Source organism: Culex quinquefasciatus, chromosome 2 (genome assembly GCF_015732765.1).
Source record: "Culex quinquefasciatus strain JHB chromosome 2, VPISU_Cqui_1.0_pri_paternal, whole genome shotgun sequence".
Taxonomy (NCBI): domain Eukaryota; kingdom Metazoa; phylum Arthropoda; class Insecta; order Diptera; family Culicidae; genus Culex; species Culex quinquefasciatus.
Genome location: NC_051862.1, coordinates 150,658,600 through 150,677,511, shown reverse-complemented (window position 1 = coordinate 150,677,511; position 18,912 = coordinate 150,658,600). Strand labels below are relative to the sequence as shown.

The 18,912-nt window shown below is 35.2% G+C and overlaps 2 protein-coding genes across 4 annotated transcripts in view; both read right to left on the bottom strand.

Moving 5' to 3' along the window:
- Positions 1 to 6,047, bottom strand: part of LOC6032963 (A-kinase anchor protein 200) — a 47,269-nt gene extending 41,222 nt beyond the window's left edge. The window contains exon 1 of one of the 3 annotated variants that reach the window (XM_038253776.1): positions 5,852 to 6,047. The gene's annotated coding sequence lies outside the window, so the exon portion shown is untranslated. The other 2 variants (XM_038253777.1, XM_038253778.1) reach the window with 2 other exon arrangements.
- Positions 6,048 to 10,648: 4,601 nt separating this feature from the next.
- Positions 10,649 to 11,123, bottom strand: LOC6032957 (larval cuticle protein 65Ag1). The gene has a single exon (XM_001843421.2). The coding sequence runs from the start codon at positions 11,015 to 11,017 to the stop codon at positions 10,649 to 10,651; it is 369 nt and encodes a 122-aa protein (XP_001843473.2). The 5' UTR covers positions 11,018 to 11,123.
- Between the last annotated feature and the right edge of the window lie 7,789 nt (positions 11,124 to 18,912).

Sequence of the window (18,912 nt, the reverse complement as noted above, 5' to 3'; positions counted from 1 at the left end):
GCTCGGCAGCTAATTCCTCCACTGGCATGTCGTACAGACCTCTGACGACGATTTTGTACGGCTTATCCATGACGACATCATGGGTAAAGTACTCCGCCTCGTTTTCGGTCAAGTAATCCTTGACCAGTTGATAGTGCTGCCTGGATTGCACCAGCACCTTAAATCCGTCCTGACACAGACGAATGTTGCCTAGGACTTTCCCAGACTTGATGAGTTCAACCAGCCCCGCACGAAAGTCGATCGTTGCTGCTGATTGCCTCACATAAAAGGAGGCAGTTTCTCCTTTCGCTGTTTCACTTCATTCTCCTTTGCTTCCGCTACCTGGTCCTCGTCAGGCAGTCCAGCGAACTTGTTGTTCTTCAAAAGCTGCTCCTCGTGCGATGAAGAGTTCTCCTCCTCCTCATCCATCGGTACAGTACCGTCGCTCTTTTTCGTCTTTTTGCTGTTCGATGTCACTTCCAAAAGCACCTTCCTTTTGGAAATTCCCGGTTTTTGGCCATCAGTTGAGGCCTCAACCTTCCTTTTGGAAATTCCCACTTTTTTGCCTGCTTGAGCCGCAGGTAGGGCAATATTGCCGGCGTTTTGCGCCGGGACGCGACGAGTCATGTTGATTCAGACAACCTTCACCAACGAATGCTCGGATAACGAGAAAGTTTTGTTGCAATACGACTGCTCAATAAACTGGAAAGCTAAACTCAAAATATTTTTTCAGGAATCGGAGTACGTTGAAAAAATTGAATCAAATGCAGTGAAAGTGTGTTGCCAAAAGTAATTGTTAAATTAATGCAAGCTTGGTAAGTAGCATTATTGATATTTCTTCTTTCCTCATTATAATTACATTTATTTACGTTCTTTTTTAAAGTTTATAGCCGAAATTAAGATTTTTTATTATTAAATTTCTAATAAATTTCACATGTCTATTTGCAGCAAAAGGTTCACTTTCGTGAAAATTCTGTGTCCCACCACAAGAAAAATAGCTAATCCTGAGACCGTTGTAGATGATGATGACTTATCGGATGATTTCACAGTGATGGTAAGTGAATACAACACTTAATTTTATACAACATAATAAAAATATAAGCTTTAAACTTGGTGAACATTTTGCTCAGTATCTATTTTTAGGGAATTCACGAGAAGTTTGTAATATGCTTTTTTATTATTTTTTGAGATTAATGCAACGTAATTTTATGAAACCTAAGTCAAACTTTACATGTTTTATAACAACAGTTAAAAAAAAGTTTTGTTTTGATGCTTTCAACAGTAATTTAACAACTTAATGCAAAAAAAAAATAGTACAAAATGTTAATTTTTTAGGCAGAAAAAATGCGAAAATAAAAACACTCAGCATTAATTTGTGAGGCATTATTACAAAATTTACTGCAAATTCAATAAAAAATATTGCTAAAACAGCTAATTATTGACTACATGTACGAATATTTTTCTGTATTCAAGTAAGACATAAGTTAAAATATAGCTAGAAATTCCGCACAGCCTATATCGTTACATATTTAAAGAAAAAAATATATCAACACTAACATAAATTATGTCTAATTAAGAAATGTTTTGTTATAAACCACTAATAATTTGCTGCATGCAAAAATATTTCGGTTGATACAACGAAAAAAAATTGTTGAAAAATAGTTGAAAAATATGTCCCAGCCAGTTTTTAACAGAATATTCCACAATATTTCAGCTGAAAACAAGAAATTTTTAGTTAATTTTCTGAAAAAAATATTCTAGCAGTCGACTGCTAGAATTTTTTTCGGCCATTTAACCAACAGAAATGGCAATTCCAACTATTTTTTTAGTTAATTTTAGTTACTGGTGGTCAGCAATTTCGGGTTAACAAAATCAACAATCGATTGTTGAAATAAAGCTGTGTAAAAAATTAACCAATACTTTTAGTTAAATTAACCAAGATTTTCTTAGATTTACCCCGGCCGGTCTCTCCGTGTAACATTAAAAATATTCAAAAAAAAACATATGAACAGCAGATTACACACGTGCGACGATTGCCTTATCGTGTCATCCGTCAGTTGACAGAAAACAGACACAAGCTGACTTATTCTTGACCGTGCAAGGTCTTGTTTACTTGCTCACCTGAGTAATTTATTTAAAACTCGTTAAACGTCGTACGACGCGGAGCAGTGACACTTGATAATGAAGTTTTGAGGCGGTTTGGTGCAAATTTAAGAGTGAAAATTTCACTATTACAATTAACTATCTGAATAAACAAAAACAAAAAAAAACTAAATATTGAAATTTTGTATTTGCATGGGCATTTTTATTTTAATAACGTTGATTTATTTTTGCAGTAATTTATTCAATCCATCAACCCACAAGAAAGAATACCAAACCTGAAAAAGTGAAACGCTTTTGCTTTGATTCACAAGTGAACGGTTTATTCACAAAGCCCGGTGCATTCGTAATGCTTGTTTGGGTTTTATCGAAGAGTAAAGTCTTCTTCTTGCTGTCGGTTATCGTTAATCATAAATACACACCACGACCACCACGTCGAACAGTAGGCTTTGTTCTCAAACGCGTCGTGGTAAACGATGTTTTTTTTCGAACGTTCCCAGTAGGCCACGCACACTTTCGATAAGCTCACACGCTCTGGCAAGTCGGTGCGTGTGTGTGTTTTTTTATTTTCATGTGAAAGTTTTATTGGAATGATACACGCGTTCTGCTGTTTATCCTATCAAAGGGATAATCTATGCTAACTTTAGTAAAGGAATTAGTGTACATGTTGCATCACAGTTATGTGAACCACGTGATAATTTGCTTTGAATGTAACATTGTATCTAAAATGATGTCTTCATATCTTTCAATTATGAGTTGAAAATATGAGAAAAAAAAGGTTTGCAATAAACCATTTAGAAGACAATCCATACTATTTGTGAAACGGAAAGATACAAAACAATCACGATTTTTTTTTTGGTTTTACATAATTATTTTTTAAAATTTAAATAATTTAAATAAATAAACAGCGTTCTAGTTCTCGCAAATAATGATTTGAAAGTGATTTTATTGTTAAAATTTATTTTGTGTTTTCCTATATTTATTGCCAAACAAATTTCAATTGCTTTGACCAAAATTTTAATTTTAGTGCATCAAAAAGGGTCTGGAAAATTGTTGTGCTGGAAAAAATCATTGTAGAAGATCATTCTTACGCCCAAAAAATTACGTGTTATAAACTTTTTGCGTTCCTCACTATAAAAGGAAAGGCCATAAAATCACTCGATAAAGAACTGCTAAATTTTTAGACCTATTTCACGTATCATATCAACTCAGAATCAAATTCTGATTAAATGTGTTGGTGTTGAAATGTTAATCAAAAAATTGTAACTAGATTATTCCCGGACTGGCTGGGGATATTGACCATTACATACATTGCTCATAACTGAAAACATAATATTTTTTCAGTGTAGCATAGTAACCTGGATAGTAAATTAGCTTATATCTGTAAGCCCATGCATCCAATTGAAATGTGGTCAAAGACAAACTTATAGGAAATTAGACGAGCTTTCCGGTAAAAAAAATTTCGAGACTGAAAAATCAAGTCGAACATATAGAAATTGCCAAAAACCATCAAAAAACTTATTTTTTCAACATTTTTATTTTTAAAACCGCTGTAACTTCATAAGGATTGGACTTAGGACAATGGTCAATATGGAAACTTTTATGTAAAATTGTCTAGAGAATCGATTCCCGTATTCGGTTTTTGAAAATTTTGATGTTTAGAGCACTTTTTAAAAAAGCAGATTCAATAAATGATTTTTGTTTTTTTTTGGTGAGTTGCTTCATCCTTCATTTTTCGTGAGTCTTTTTGTAACATCTAAGGCTATTTTCAGAAAAATTTTGAAAGAAAAAAAAATCGTGGGCTCACCTTCATATTTGACTTTTAAACTTAAAAATCCAAAAATCTCATAAATGTGGAGTGTTTTTTTCTTTCAGTGTATTTTTTTCGAAAAGCCCGTCAAATTTCCTACAAGTTTGTCTTTGACCACTTTTTGATACGGTGCTACGGCTTCGAGATGCAGCAATATTTAAATTACGAAATACAAAAATATTTGAAACACTCACGCCCTTCTCAAATGTTATTATCGAGTGTAACCGGCTCCATATACACAAAAATGGCTTATTTATGCTTAGGATAACATGTCTACAAAGTTTCATTGAAATCGGAGAGGGTCGGGTATAACCGATTCCCTATTTGACATGGAATTGCTCAATACTGATTTTTTTTCAAAAAATCGAAATATTGGTCGCAAAAAATTTTCAACTTCCGATTTCGTAGAGAATTGCTCTTTTGCATTGTGAAAGATAAGATACTTCTGTGCATTCAAACTCCTATGCAAAAAAATAATAAAATAAATGGATTTTGCAAGAATATTCCATAACATTTTCTGTTATTTTAACAGTATTTTTTTATTAAAATGGCATGACTTCAGTTATTACCGTCTGTTCGGGTATTCAAGGTAAGACATAAAAACGCGTTTTTCTCGGAACGTCAAAAATAGACGTACCGTTAACTAGGGCGAATTGGGACACATGGGGCGAATTGGGACAGAAGTTTTAAACCATGTTAGAGCATAATATTTTGATTTTTCTGGATGGTTTCGGATAGAACAGACTCAGACCTACGAAATGTGTACATTCATTTCCAAATTTAAAACCTTTAAGTGCTCTAAACACTGCTGTCCCTATTCATGCTGTAGTCCCGATTCACCCCCAGATAACGGTACGACAAGATAGCACGATGGCATCGAATTTGCTTTTGATTAAATCTAAATTGTTTTTCGAGAAATTCAATAATTATTTTTTTGGCCAATTTATCAACTTCGTGATTTTTATTAAAAAAGACGGTATTCTATTTAAAGTTTCAAAATTTAAACTTAAAACAAAAAAACTTGTTTGACTAGTTTCTCTGAAAAAAAAAAAAAAACAAATATTAGAAAGCCACTTATGATCCGGGAATCCCCAATATTAGCCTCAATAATCCTGATCATCATTGTCATCAATAAATTTAGCAGCCACCACATCAGTGCTGACTCAACGACGTCATTAGACTTGCAAACTCCTTCCAGTTATGTCACATTCTATCACTTGCAGCCTTCAGACCTTCACGACGCCGGTACGCCACACGGCCGGAACCTGATCAGGTGGGTCGCCGGCCGCCAATCGCCCGCGGAAAATTTGAAATTTTAATCCATTCCACGACTGACATTGGGTTCGGTGCTTATTCTGAAGGAGGTTGAACACACTTTGTTGTGTGTACATCGAACACACACTCGTGCAACGACTTGAGAGAGTGTTTCAAGTTGGGGCGGAATTTACACAATACTGTTTTTACTCTCACGAAAGCATGTGTTTGCGTGTTTTTTTAAATTGTTTTTTGCACAGCTGCCGAGACTTGAACGCAGAACCCATCTCTTGGGCGCAAGAGGGGTTAAGCGTGCAAGCCAAAAACCGACGAAAAAATCAAAGCAAAATATAGAATATTTATTTTTAGGCCGCCGTCGGCCAATCTGTTGTTGGCTGTTTTTATAATTTTCACTCGTTCACTCTCGCTCTCGACTTTTCTTCAGCAAAAATTTTCACCGTTTGATCACGTCACTGGTTTATTTTCTTCTCACTGTATCTCTTCCCCCTCGATGGCAATGCACTTAATCCCACAAATCGAAAAGCTGCCCAAATTTGCTTCTCCAATTAGCGCCCCGTGGCGCGTCGCGTCACACGCCTGATCCACGCGTCACGCGTCGCGTCAAATCGGCGTCGTCGTCGTCCGGATTAGGGCGCGCAATGCTTCGGGATGACTTTTTGGGAAGTCACTCGCCGGGCCATGACTCACCGAATCCCTAGCGAAACGGTACCTTGGAAACGAAAAACGAAACAATCTTAATCGGCTCGCGTTCTCTCGTCGACTGAGTCGGGTTCAGTTGAGTCGGTGTCGGAGCGTGTTGAGTAAACTTTGAGCGTCACGGCGGCGATGATGAGCGGGGTAAGTGTAGTGTAGTCGGTGCAGCGAGTTGAGAACGAACCCGATCGAATGAGCCAAGTAGTTGAGACTGACGTCGGTGGTCGGTGTGATGGTTGGTGGAACAAGAAAGAGTCACGAGTCCATGCAAAGGTGCGAAGAGAAATAAAACTAAAGATTTAAGTAGAATTATGGTACACACTTTATTTAATATCAAAAACTATCATAGTGAAGCTAATTACTTTTCCTGTCATTCTCTAATGACGACAGGGTTTACTTTTCTCTACTACAAATAACAGAATTTAAAAGTAATACTTTCAATACCAGGGCTGAAAAGAAGACTGTTCAGCACTGAAGTGGTTTAACTTTTCAGCACTTTTATCGAAAATTAATACTTTTCCATATTGTTTATTTTTGAACGGTGGTGTTTTTTTCTTGTAATTGCAAAAAATGTTGCATGCAACTCGTCGCCATACTTGATTTTTGCTGAATTCGTCGTATTTACATTATGTAAAAAAATATTTACACCCCTTGGGCACTATGCACATTTTGTGATGAAACATGTTAACAATTTAAAGTTTGACCAAAACATAGTACTACGTTTTGTTCAGAAACTTATGCCGAACATTTTGCTGTAAAAAGCTCATGAAAAGATGATTTCCCTAAAAAGTTATATAACAAATACTATCACAAATATCAAAAAAGGTGCAAAAAAGGTTTGTACACCTTTTGGAAAATTAACATAAATAATGTTATATGTTGACAAATCACCATGAATCCAGTCTCCCAACTCCAAATAGGCATCCTTGATTGATTAAAAAAATAATTTGGATTGAATATATAGTTTACTAACTACTTAGTATAAAAGTTTATAAAACTCTGGAAATTCTATATAAAACTTATTTAAACTTAATTTTGCAAACTTTTAATTTAACTAAATGTCAATATATTACCATGGAATTGCTAAACAAACATTTTGGAGTGGGTATAACACCGTTTTGGGGGTCTTTGTATCGATAGAAATATAGAATAGATTTATCGTTGGAATTTCGTACTAACCCGGAATTACGTCGTCGGAAAATCCGCCGGCATCCGAACCGGTCCACGATTTACAGGCCAACCTATGTGGCATCGGAAAGGGCATAAAATTTCCGATTTTTTGATACCCAAACATCCAGGTTCTCTATAAAACCCACGTTTTTTTTGATATTTGCCACATAGGTTGACTTGTGAATTGTGGACCGGTTCAGATGCCGGCGGATTTTCCGACGACGTAATTCCGGGTTGGTACGAAATTCCAACGAAAAATCTATTCTATCGATACAAATACCCCCAAAACGGTGTTATACCCACTGCAAAATGTTTATTTAGCAATTCCATGGTAATATATTAACATTTAGTTAAATTAAAAGTTTGCAAAATTCAGATTGGATAAGTTTTATATAGAATTTACAGAATTATATAAACTTTTAAGTAGTTAATAAACTTTATATTCAATACAAATTATCTTTTAATCAGTCAAGGATGCCTTTTTGAAGTTCGTAGACTGGATTTATGGTGATTTGTCAACAAATAACTTTATTTGTGTTAATTTTTTTAAAGGTGTACAAACTTTTTTTGCGCCTTTTTTTATTTTTGTAATAGTATTTGTTATATAACATTTTATAGAAGCTTTTTGTAGCAAAATGTTTGGCATGAGTTTTTGAACAAAACGTAGTACTAGGTTTTGGTCAAACTTTAAATTGTTAACATGTTTCATCACAAAATGTGCATTGTGCCCAAGGGGTGTAAATACTTTTTTACATACTGTATCTAGCCTGGTGAACCTCGTTGGATATCTCGTGCTGTATGAATACTCTTTTTCAACTAGTTGATGAGCTATCATATTTACCTTTTATTGGTTTACGTGAAAAAAAAAATCTCTTTGTTTTTAGGATCTTTTAAAATAAAACTAAAGAATAATATCTTTAGTTTGCCTTTAGTATCTTGTGCTTGTTTTAGATTTGAATCACTTAAAATTAGAGTGTCCTATTTCCCTGAGTAAATCCAGGCAAATCCCGGGAATTCCAGATAAATTTATATTTTATTTTAAATGATCATGATTTATGATTTATCTTCAAATCACAGTATTTTTATGGTCACAATAAGTGCGAGGATCGGCCCATGCTTAGAATACTTGTTAAAAAGCATACTACTTCGTCGTTGTCGTGCTTTCTTGTCGCACATGCTTTTTGGGCAAAATTGAGTTAAGAACGCCATTTAGTGCAGCTCACAATGCGTCACCATTTGACCTTCACAGATCTCCAAAATACGATTTAAACCTTGTGATATTCAATAAAAACTGAAAAAACTTCGTGCATCTTTGTCATTTTTCATATGGGGAACATCCATAAACCACTTGGACACTTTTTTGGGAATCTTTTACTTAACTTTTTTGTATGGATTGTGGACAATTGCCATATATTTGTATGGAGACTAGTGTGGAGAATCTTATGAGGCAAAATGGCTTATTAGGACCTAAAGAATAATTTCCTCTAAATTAATAAATAAAACGTTACTTAATCCACCTTTAGGTGGTTGGTGCCTTCCTCTCATTTATAGACTACCTACAGACTTTTTGTCAAGCTTATACAGACACGGCCTTTGAGGAAAATGGCATCCCTCTACAAGGCTTTTTCGTGGCGATCAGACTCGACCAGTTGAGGTTATGTGAATTCAGACCATTTTTTAAACTGCTTGTAATTTAAGATAGGTAAGTCAGATCTTGAAAATTCTTACTCCACCTATAAGGTCTTCTCATATGCTTTCTAAAAATATATAACATGTGAGGGTTTCATGAAAAAACCACCCTTTTTACAATAATTTTAACTTAATATGAAACAGTTTTTTTAACATAACTTTTTAAATACATGATAAAACTGCATGAATTTAAATAGAAACTTAGGGGACGTTAAGACGGATCGATTAAAACCATTCCGGCCAAAATCGGTTGAGCCTGTGACGAGATATTCCAGTGACATTGATTTGGTACACATGTCTACATACAGCCAAACACACAGACATTTGCTCAGCTGGTGATTCTGATTCGAGATGTACAAATGAAGGTAGGGCTAGGAGATCTAATTAAACAGTTCATTTTCCGAGTGATTTTATAGCCTTTCCTCAGTAAGGTGAGGAAGGCAAAAACAATATGAAATTTAGAGAACTGCTCAGGGGAACAACATGCGATTTCATAGGGCTGCCGAATCACCATTTTAAGGACAATTTACAGCTTTTAGGAAGGGTTTTCATTTGAAATCAAGTAAACGGATCCATAAATACAGAGAAATCTGCATTTTTCCTAGAAAGTTTACATAAAGTGACTTAATTTTGAAACACTGTATTCAACATTTTAATTCAATACTTGTTTGAACGTATTTTTGGTTTCTTTATCAACTATAATTTAGATTTTTTTACTCTTTGCTGATTATTTCTCATTATTTTTTAGTTAGTAGGTATATTAAATTTTCGTCTCTTGAAATGGACCAGATAAATTACGATGAACGGCTAGAAAAACGGTTCAACGTCAGCTTAGAAAGAGAAAATAGAGAAATAGGAAGAGAGCGTAGAGTTAAAAACAACTGAGAGAAAATGTTTGCACTGCCATACAATATTTAGTGCGATTTGCCCTATGGAAGACACGCGAATCAATTGGTTTCAACGGGTGGCGTCGCGACGCCGAGAAGTAGCAACAGCAGGTGTGGGTGGGTTGATCTAGAGAGCCTGGAGCTTATTAGAGAACGGCCATCTCAAACCAAAAGTAGAGGAAATATACCCATTTTAATCACTCTAAGCCGTTCGACCAATTCTCATCACTTTTGCTGTTTTCCGCTATTAAATTATCATTTTCAGATGTAGGGGAACTATACCCTTTCTCAGCCTATTTCTATTATCGGCCTATCAGCACTTTGACCATGAATTATAGCTTATATAAAGTGTTTTTGACTGTTCCAAAGTAATAAATAAGTAAAGTAAAAGTGAGCAAGCAACTCACCATTGTTGAAACATCTGAAAATGTTGATTTAATAGCAGAAACGGCAAAAGTGATGAGAATTGGTCGAACGGCTTAGTGTGATTAAAATGGGTATATTTCCCCTAGTTACAATGGAGAGTTGCTTGCTCTCTTTTATTTAAGCTATTTATTACTTTGGAACAGTCAAAAACACTTCATGAAAGCTGTAATTCATGATCAAAGTGCGAATGGGCTGATGATAGAAATAGGCTGAGAAAGGACATAGTTCCCCTACCAATCGAAGCACGAGAACTGTCAAACAAAGGTACCAATCGAGTAAAAAACAAAGGATTTTGCTCGATTGGTACCTCTGTTTGACAGTTCTCGTGCTTCGATTGGTACTTTTAGTTTGAGATGGCCGTTCTCTAATAAGCTCCAGGCTCTCTAGGTTGATCGCGTTCATCGCAAACTTTGCTGTGTGGTGTGACGTCATTGTAGTGTGTTCATTTGGCGTTGGTTTCAAAGTAGGTCGTTTGGGATCTTTGTTCATTATTAAATAGTGTGATTGGGACTGCTAAAGGGGCTGTGATATTTATTTTGTTTTAAATGAATTTAAAATATAAATTAAAATAAAATTCTTGTAAGTTATTAAGTTTACTATAATTGATTTTATTTAATTCTCACAATGTCTCCGGTGCCACCGGCAGATGAGCTCCCTGCGGATGGAATCCGGTCTCATCGGCGGTGTAGTTCAGCTGAATTTGCTGACCATCGGGTGAGGGATACGAGAAGCTTCCGGTTTGAACCAGCACCTGGACCTGTTCGGTTCCGGTTCCGTTTGCGTTGGGAACCTGGATCTGCTTAAGCGTTCCCACGTCCTGAACCTCGGTTCCGTCACTTTCCTGGAACGTGTATTGGAAGCTGCCGTCGGGCTGGATGTTGGAAATTTCGCTGACCAGTGACACTGGGGTGGTTGTGCTTCCTTGGGGAGCTGGGTTACAGCTGGCCACGGCAAAGAAGAGAACGATTATAGTGACAATAGAGTTCATTTTGAAGTCGGAGATTTGAATGGTATAAATTCCCAAATTATACTGTGCTAATCAAAGAATTTTTGTGGATTTTTATATCATGCAAAAATGCAAGAAAGGGCTTCAATAATCTAGCACTCACCGGCGAGGTTGGTTTAATTTGCACTAGGACTTCAATTGTAACACATGATTGATAGTTGTGAATGCTCAATTTAGATGCATTCGTTGCTGCAACACAAACCTGTAGACTGTCTATTGTCTATACAAAAATGATATATGAAAACTAAAAAATCTGTATCTTTTGAAGGAATTTTTTAATCGATTTGGTGTCTTCGGCAAAGTTGTAGGTATGGATAAGGACTACTTTGAAAAAAATGATACACGGTAAAAAAAAATTGTTAAACTTTTTTCAAAAGGGTCAAACAATCAATATTACGTCTTTTTGAAGTTTTAGTCTTGATTAAAAAAAAAAATGAAAATATTTTTTTCGAAGAGATCGGAAAATTTTACGAATGTTTCATACTTTAAAAATGAAAATTGCATCATTAGTTGCTGCGATATCGACGTTAGAAAATGGTTGGTTGTTTGGGTGAGACTTAGAAAACATCAATTTTTCTGCTTTTTAAACCTTTGCATGGCAATATCTCAGCAACTAAGGGTCGTATCAACAAAGTTCAAAAAAGCAAAATATAGAGAATTTTCTCAGCTTTTCAAAATATATTTTTGTCAAAAGTGGGCAAACATGTGGATTAATTAAAAAAAAAGGAAAACTGCGACTATTTTCAAAAAGTTTACCTAAAAATGGCTTTAACTTGAAAACGGTGCACTTTATGAAAATTTCACTTTGTTACTTTTTGATAGCAAATTTGATTTTACATCGAAAAATGAAGTTGAAAAATTTTTGCGAACGATATTTCGATTTTTTGAAAAAACAGTATTGATTCGAAAATTCATAACTCGTTAAAAGATTTTTTGCACAACCTGGAAATTTCTGATAAGTTGGCATTTTATGTCCCCTAAAACATATCAAAAAATAAAAAAATTAAAAAAGGTGTTTTTTTTGCAAATTAAGTTTTAGTGACAAAAAATTAAATAAAAAATCACCAATTTTTTTTTACCGTGTATAATTTTTTTCAGTGTAGTCCTTATCCATACCTACAACTTAGCCGAAGACACCAAATTGATCCACGAAAATCTAGTGCTGTGATTTTTATGATTTTGGGCTAGGTATTACTTACTATCTTTTCAAGAATTCTGCTACATTGTTAAATCAAGTGACTATTAGCTTTGGTGAGGTAAGTGTTTTTTTTAAGTAAAATTGAAAGATGATTAATTAATAAAAATTAAAGGTTATAAAAGTTTTTTATGATGCAAATGATTTGCGAATATTTAATTAAACATTTGAAAACCACTTCACAGACTGAATCGTAAATAATTCACTGATTTATTCAAATTGGAGGGGACAAGGCCGTTATGGTTTGATGCTGACATTTAATATTTGTTAGTGAGAAAATAAACCATAATGCTGAGCAGATTATTTTTTCCATTCCAAACAAAATTTTTTTAATCATTTTCAAGTTGTGATTAAGATACAATTAAATATGGGTCATTCCATCTGAAGCGGAACAGCATTTGAAAATTACCCTCTCCGATCCTGCTCAAATTTGGAAGGGCTATTGATACTATCAAAACATGCAAGAATCCCGAATTTCATCCAAATTGGACCACCCCCTCCATTTTTGTACCTCCCCAAAAAATCGACTTTTTGGCGATTTTTGACCAAACCTCCTAGTTTCAAATGATGATAACTCAGGAACCACAAATCTTAGAGGGTCGGTCTTAGACTCAATTTTGAACGAAATTGGACGTAGAATCCATTTCCGTGATCAAAATGTTGATTAATTTATTTTTTCTACCTGTATTGCGCATTTGAAAAATTGAAACGGCCGTATCTCAAAACACCCCAACTATTTTTTTATATTTGACCTCACCATCGTGTTCCCCGGCCAATTTTACATAAGAATCACTTATCGACAGAAATGAATATGTTTTGATCCAGAGATATCGAATTTTAAAGTTTTGTGTTTTCGAGATTACCTACATCAGCTTCATTCGCCGCATCTGCTAGAAGCACACAGGCGGGCCGATCAATAACTGCTACCTGGTCATTTATTGAAATAATATTTCATCATACATAATCTTTACCAAATTGGGCAAAAATTAACTGTAGGAAACTGAAGTTTAATCGCGAATAATCGCGAAATATCTGCTCAAAAAAATTAATGAAATGAATTTCTGTGCTAACCCACAGGACAGAGCAATAACGACACACAGTAAAGGGCAGAATTGGATTCTGACGAAGCGAGCAGGAAAATGCAATTATTCTTGTTAATAACACTGAACAATAAGTGCACGATACATTATTGAGTAAAAAATATGAATTAAAAAGAATAAAATTTGTTGATACTTTTTTTTTTTTTTAATTTATATTTATTCAAATTTCTTTTCCATGTACATTCATTCAGTTAAAATATTATTGAGTGTCCAATCACAAACGATGACTTTTCACCTCAATTTTAAATACTAGCAACTTTCATTTATTCATGAAATATTGTAGCTTTCGCTATTCAGTGATTTCAAATGTAGGAGGTCCTACATGTACAAAAGGGAAAAGGGATACCTTAAAACTAACTTATAAACTATATAAAGAGCGGATCAATGCAGCTGAAGACTGCAATGATTTTTGTCGAAATGCATCAATTATCTTATTGGACATAACATCCAAAGTGTCAACTTCGGCTAATTGATGAAGTTCACTGGTGCTGAACCAGGGAGGAAGTTTCAGAATCATTTTCAGAATTTTGTTCTGAATCCTCTGAAGTTTTTTCTTCCTGGTTAAGCAACAGCTTGTCCAGATCGGCACAGCATAAAGCATGGCAGGTCTGAAAATTTGTTTATAAATTAACAGTTTATTCTTGAGACAAAGTCTAGAATTCCTGTTTATAAGTGGATACAAACATTTAATATATTTGTTACATTTAACCTGGATACTTTCAATGTGATCCTTGTAAGTAAGGTTTTTGTCAAAACCAAGTCCAAGATATTTCACTTGATCCTCCCACTTTAAATTTACCTCATTCATCTTTATAATGTGATGACTTTTGGTTTAAGAAAATCAGCCCTTGGTTTGTGAGGAAAATAATAAGTTGAGTTTTGCAGCATTTGGAGTAATTTTCCATTCTTTCAAATAAGAATTGAAAATATCCAAGCTTTTTGTAATCTTCTTGTGATGACACGAAGGCTTCTGCCTTTGGCGGAGATGCTTGTGTCATCAGCAAAAAGTGATTTCTGACATCCTGGGGGCAAATCAGGCAAGTCAGAAGTAAAAATATTGTATAAAATTGGACCCAAAATGCTTCCTTGAGGGACGCCAGCACGTACAGGTAGTTGATCAGATTTGCTATTCTGATAACATACCTGCAGAGTACGATCCGTCAAATAATTTTGAATAATTTTCACGATATAAATCGGAAAATTAAACCTTTTCAATTTCGCAATCAAACCTTTATGCCAAACACTGTCAAATGCTTTTTCTATGTCTAGAAGAGCAGCGCCAGTAGAATAGCCCTCAGATTTGTTGCTTCGAATTAAATTTGAAACTCTCAACAACTGATGAGTAGTTGAATGCCCAAGGCGAAATCCAAACTGCTCATCAGCGAAAATTGAATTTTCATTAATGTGCGTCATCATTCTATTAAGAATTATTCTTTCGAATAATTTACTAATAGATGAAAGCAAACTAATGGGCCGATAGCTTGAGGCTTCAGCAGGATTTTTATCCGGTTTCAAAATCGGAATTACTTTGGCATTTTTCCAACTACTGGGAAAATATGCCAAATCAAAACATTTGTTGAAAATTTTGACCAAGCAACTTAAAGTTGCTTCTGGTAATTTTTAATTAAAATGTAAAAATGCCATCCTCACCAGGGGCTTTCATATTTTTAAATTTTTGATAATAGATTTTATTTCATTCAGATCCGTATTAAAAACTTCATCTGATGAAAATTCTTGTTCAACAATATTCTGAAATTCTATTGAAATTTGATTTTCAATAGGACTCAAAACATTCAAGTTGAAATTATGAGCACTCTCAAACTGCTGAGCAAGTTTTGAGCTTTTTCCCCATTAGTTAATAGAATATTATCACCATCTTTTAAAGAAGGGATGGGTTTTGAGGTTTCTTAAGAACCTTTGAAAGTTTCCAAAAAGGTTTGGAATAAGGTTTAATTTGTTCGACATCTCTTGCGAACTTTTCATTTCGCAGGAGAGTGAATCTGTGGTCAATAACCTTTTGCAAATCTTTTGAATTCGCTTCAGTGCAGGATCACGAGAACGTTGATACTGTCTTCGGCGAACATTTTTCAGACGAATCAGAAGCTGAAGATCGTCATCAATAATGGGAGAATCAAATTTGACTTGGACTTTAGGAATAGCAATATTCCTAGCATCCAAAATTGCATTAGTTAAAGATTCCAAGGCTGAATCAATATCAGCTTTGGTTTCTAAAACAAAATCATGATTTAAATTATTCTCAATATGATGCTGATACCTGTCCCAATTAGCTTTGTGGTAATTAAACACAGAACTATTGGGTCTGGTAACTGCTTCATGAGAAAGTGAAAAAGTTACTGGAAGATGATCAGAATCAAAATCAGCATGAGTCACTAAAGGACCACAATACTGACTTTGATTTGTCAACACCAAATCAATTGTTGATGGATTTCTAACAGAAGAAAAGCAAGTTGGCCCATTCGGGTATAAAACCGAATAAAGACCAGAAGTGCAATCTCTGAACAGAATTTTACCATTGGAATTTACTTTTGAATTATTCCAAGATTGGTGTTTGGCATTAAAATCACCGATGATCAAAAATCGAGATCTATGCCGAGTAAGTTTATTCAAATCCCCTTTGAAATAATTTTTATTTTCCCCAGTGCATTGGAATGGCAAATATGCAGCTGCAATCATAATTTTCCCAAAAGAAGTTTCAAGTTCAATGCCCAAACTTTCAATAACTTTTAACTTAAAGTCACGTAACGTGCTATAAGTCATACTACGGTGGATAACTATTGCAACTCCACCGCCATTTCGATTCATTCGGTTATTAGTTATAACTTTATAATCTGGATCACTTTTCAAATAAGTGCCAGTTTTTAAAAATGTTTCGGTTATAACAGCAACATGCACGTTATGAACTCGTAAAAGTTGAAAAATTCATTTTCTTTCGCTTTTAAAGAGCGAGCATTAAAATTCATAATATTGATGGAATTACTTAGATCCATGATTAAACTTCAGGGTAAGAACAACATCATTCGCAAATTTTAATCCAATCTGGATTGCTTCCATCATGGATGTAGCATTACTCATTGTTTGAATCAAACCAAACAGTGAGTTTTGCAAAAAGTCATTTTTCAAACGTAACATCGCCGAGATCAGAAGATCCCAAAGCGTTGCCAGCAGAAAAATTTTCAAATGAGATTTGAGGTACCTGCCCAATTTCAGAAAGATTGGTAGAGGATTTAAAATTCGTGGATGAACCCGAACCCGAAACGACGTTAGCATAAGAAATGCCATTGTTGTTACCTAACTTTTCCACGGTAGGGGTATTTCTAGAATTGTTCGAGTGAGACAGCACGAACGTTTGATTTAAAGATGCAGGTACAACCTGACTTTGAGAAAATTTCGGTTTGGATTTCGGCTGATGCTTAGCACGAGAATCCAAAACCTTTTTCTGATGGGGCAATCCCAGAAATTTGATTTGTGATTTCCACCACAATTTGCACATTTAAATTGGGTGACTTCTTTCACGGGACAATTGTCCTTGTCGTGAGAAGAATCCCCGCAAACCATGCATTTTGGAACCATGGCGCAATGATCAGTACCGTGACCGAATGCCTGGCAACGCCGGCACTGGGTCAGATTCTGGCCATTACCGCCATGTTTCTTAAAATGCTCCCACTTTACCCGTACATGGAACAAAAACTGAACTTTGTCCAAAAGTTTCAAATTGTTGATTTCATTTCTGTTGAAATGAATCAGATAAAATTGTGAAGTCAAACCAAAGCGAGAAATATTCCCGTTTGATTTTTTCTTCATTGGTATTACTTGGGATGGGGCAAAGCCAAGCAACACCTTAAGTTCGTTTTTGATCTCATCCACCGACAAGTCGTTGGAGAGACCTTTCAAGACCGCCTTGAATGGCCGAGCATTCTTGGTCTCATACGTGTAGAAATTGTGTTTGTGGTTTTTCAAATAACCAACAAAAGTTTGGTGATCTTGTAAAGATTCCGTCAACAAGCGACATTCTCCTCTTCGACCAAGCTGGAACGAAACCTTCAAATTGCAAGTTTCCTTGCAATTCTTCAGTTGCGTTCGAAAGCTGGCCAAATCGGAGACGGAAGTCACAACAATTGGCGGAGCCTTTACTCGTTTCTCGACGGCAGAAGGCTCAGTACGAGGAGAAGGTTCCTTGTCATCAGTTTCGGATAAAACACCGAAACTGTTTGTCAATGGAATTGGAGGATTGACCTCACATTCAGAATCAGAATCAGACCTCAGAAGAGGCTGTTTTCTTTTTCTGTTTCCGTTAGCCGGTTTAGCGTTCAAACGCTTCACCGACGTAACGACCAAATCTTCAGAAGATTTGCGTTTACCTTTGTTTTGACGCATTTTGCAAGCAAAGTTCTCTTAAAAGATGGCTTCGTTTGTAAAATACAACAAAATTTCAGGCGGGGTTAGTCTTGAAAAGACTGTTTAGAATTTTGGAAAATAACTCAGGTAGTCTTTAAAAAGACTGTGAATTTTGTTTTGAAATAACTCTGAGCTTAGGTAGTAAAAAATACCGCAGCTCTAGTGTCCGTTCACCACGAAGGTTCGCAAGACACTCAAATTTGTTGATACGTTGTACTCTAGTGAAGGACGATCACAAGGAGTAGGAAAAGGATTTCTGGATTATACTTTCCAATTGAAAAATGTAAGCAAATCACAAAGTTTGATCTGCTTCAAAGCGGCTAATTCCCCAAATTTAGTTGCGATGATTTCGACACCGTCCGAACAACAGTGTTTTTTTTTCTTCTATCACGGCTGCTGTCCTCACGTATGAAGATTTTTTAAAACCTTGACCAAAATCATCTTTCAATCAAATGGAGCTGGCTAACAATATAAAAATTGATTTTATATGATCAATCTTTTTAACCATAAATCATATTTGCCAAATTATGGTAAAGTGTCAATAGTAAACTATAATAATGATAATAATAATTATAAAGCAGGTTTTGGGGTTTTTGCTGAATGGCACTATTTTGATACCGCCCATGATAAAGGCCCTAATCATGGCCTCGGAGGTACTCTGAAACGGTTAGCAACACGTAAAAAAACGGTGCATTCAAAATAACCCAATAAATATTCCTTTCACAAAAATAGATTGATCAAGGTAGGTATCAGCCATTTGAACAAATATTTGCGTAATTTTTTTTAAAATTTAAATTAAATTATTCATCTCCCAGAACACCAGGTAGCAGTTATTGATCGGCCCGCCTGTGTGCTTCTAGCAGATGTGGCGAATGAAGCTGATGTAGGTAATCTCGAAAACACAGAACTTTAAAATTCGATATCTCTGGAACGAAACATATTCATTTCTGTCGATAAGTGATTCTTATGTAAAATTGGCCGGGGAACACGATGGTGAGGTCAAATAAAAAAAATAAGTTGGGGTGTTTTGAGATACGGCCATTTAAAGTTTTCAATTGCGCAATACATGTAGAATAAATAAATTAATCAACATTTTGATCATGGAAATGGATTCTACGTCCAATTTCCTTCAAAATTGAGTCTAAGACCGACCCTCTAAGATTTGT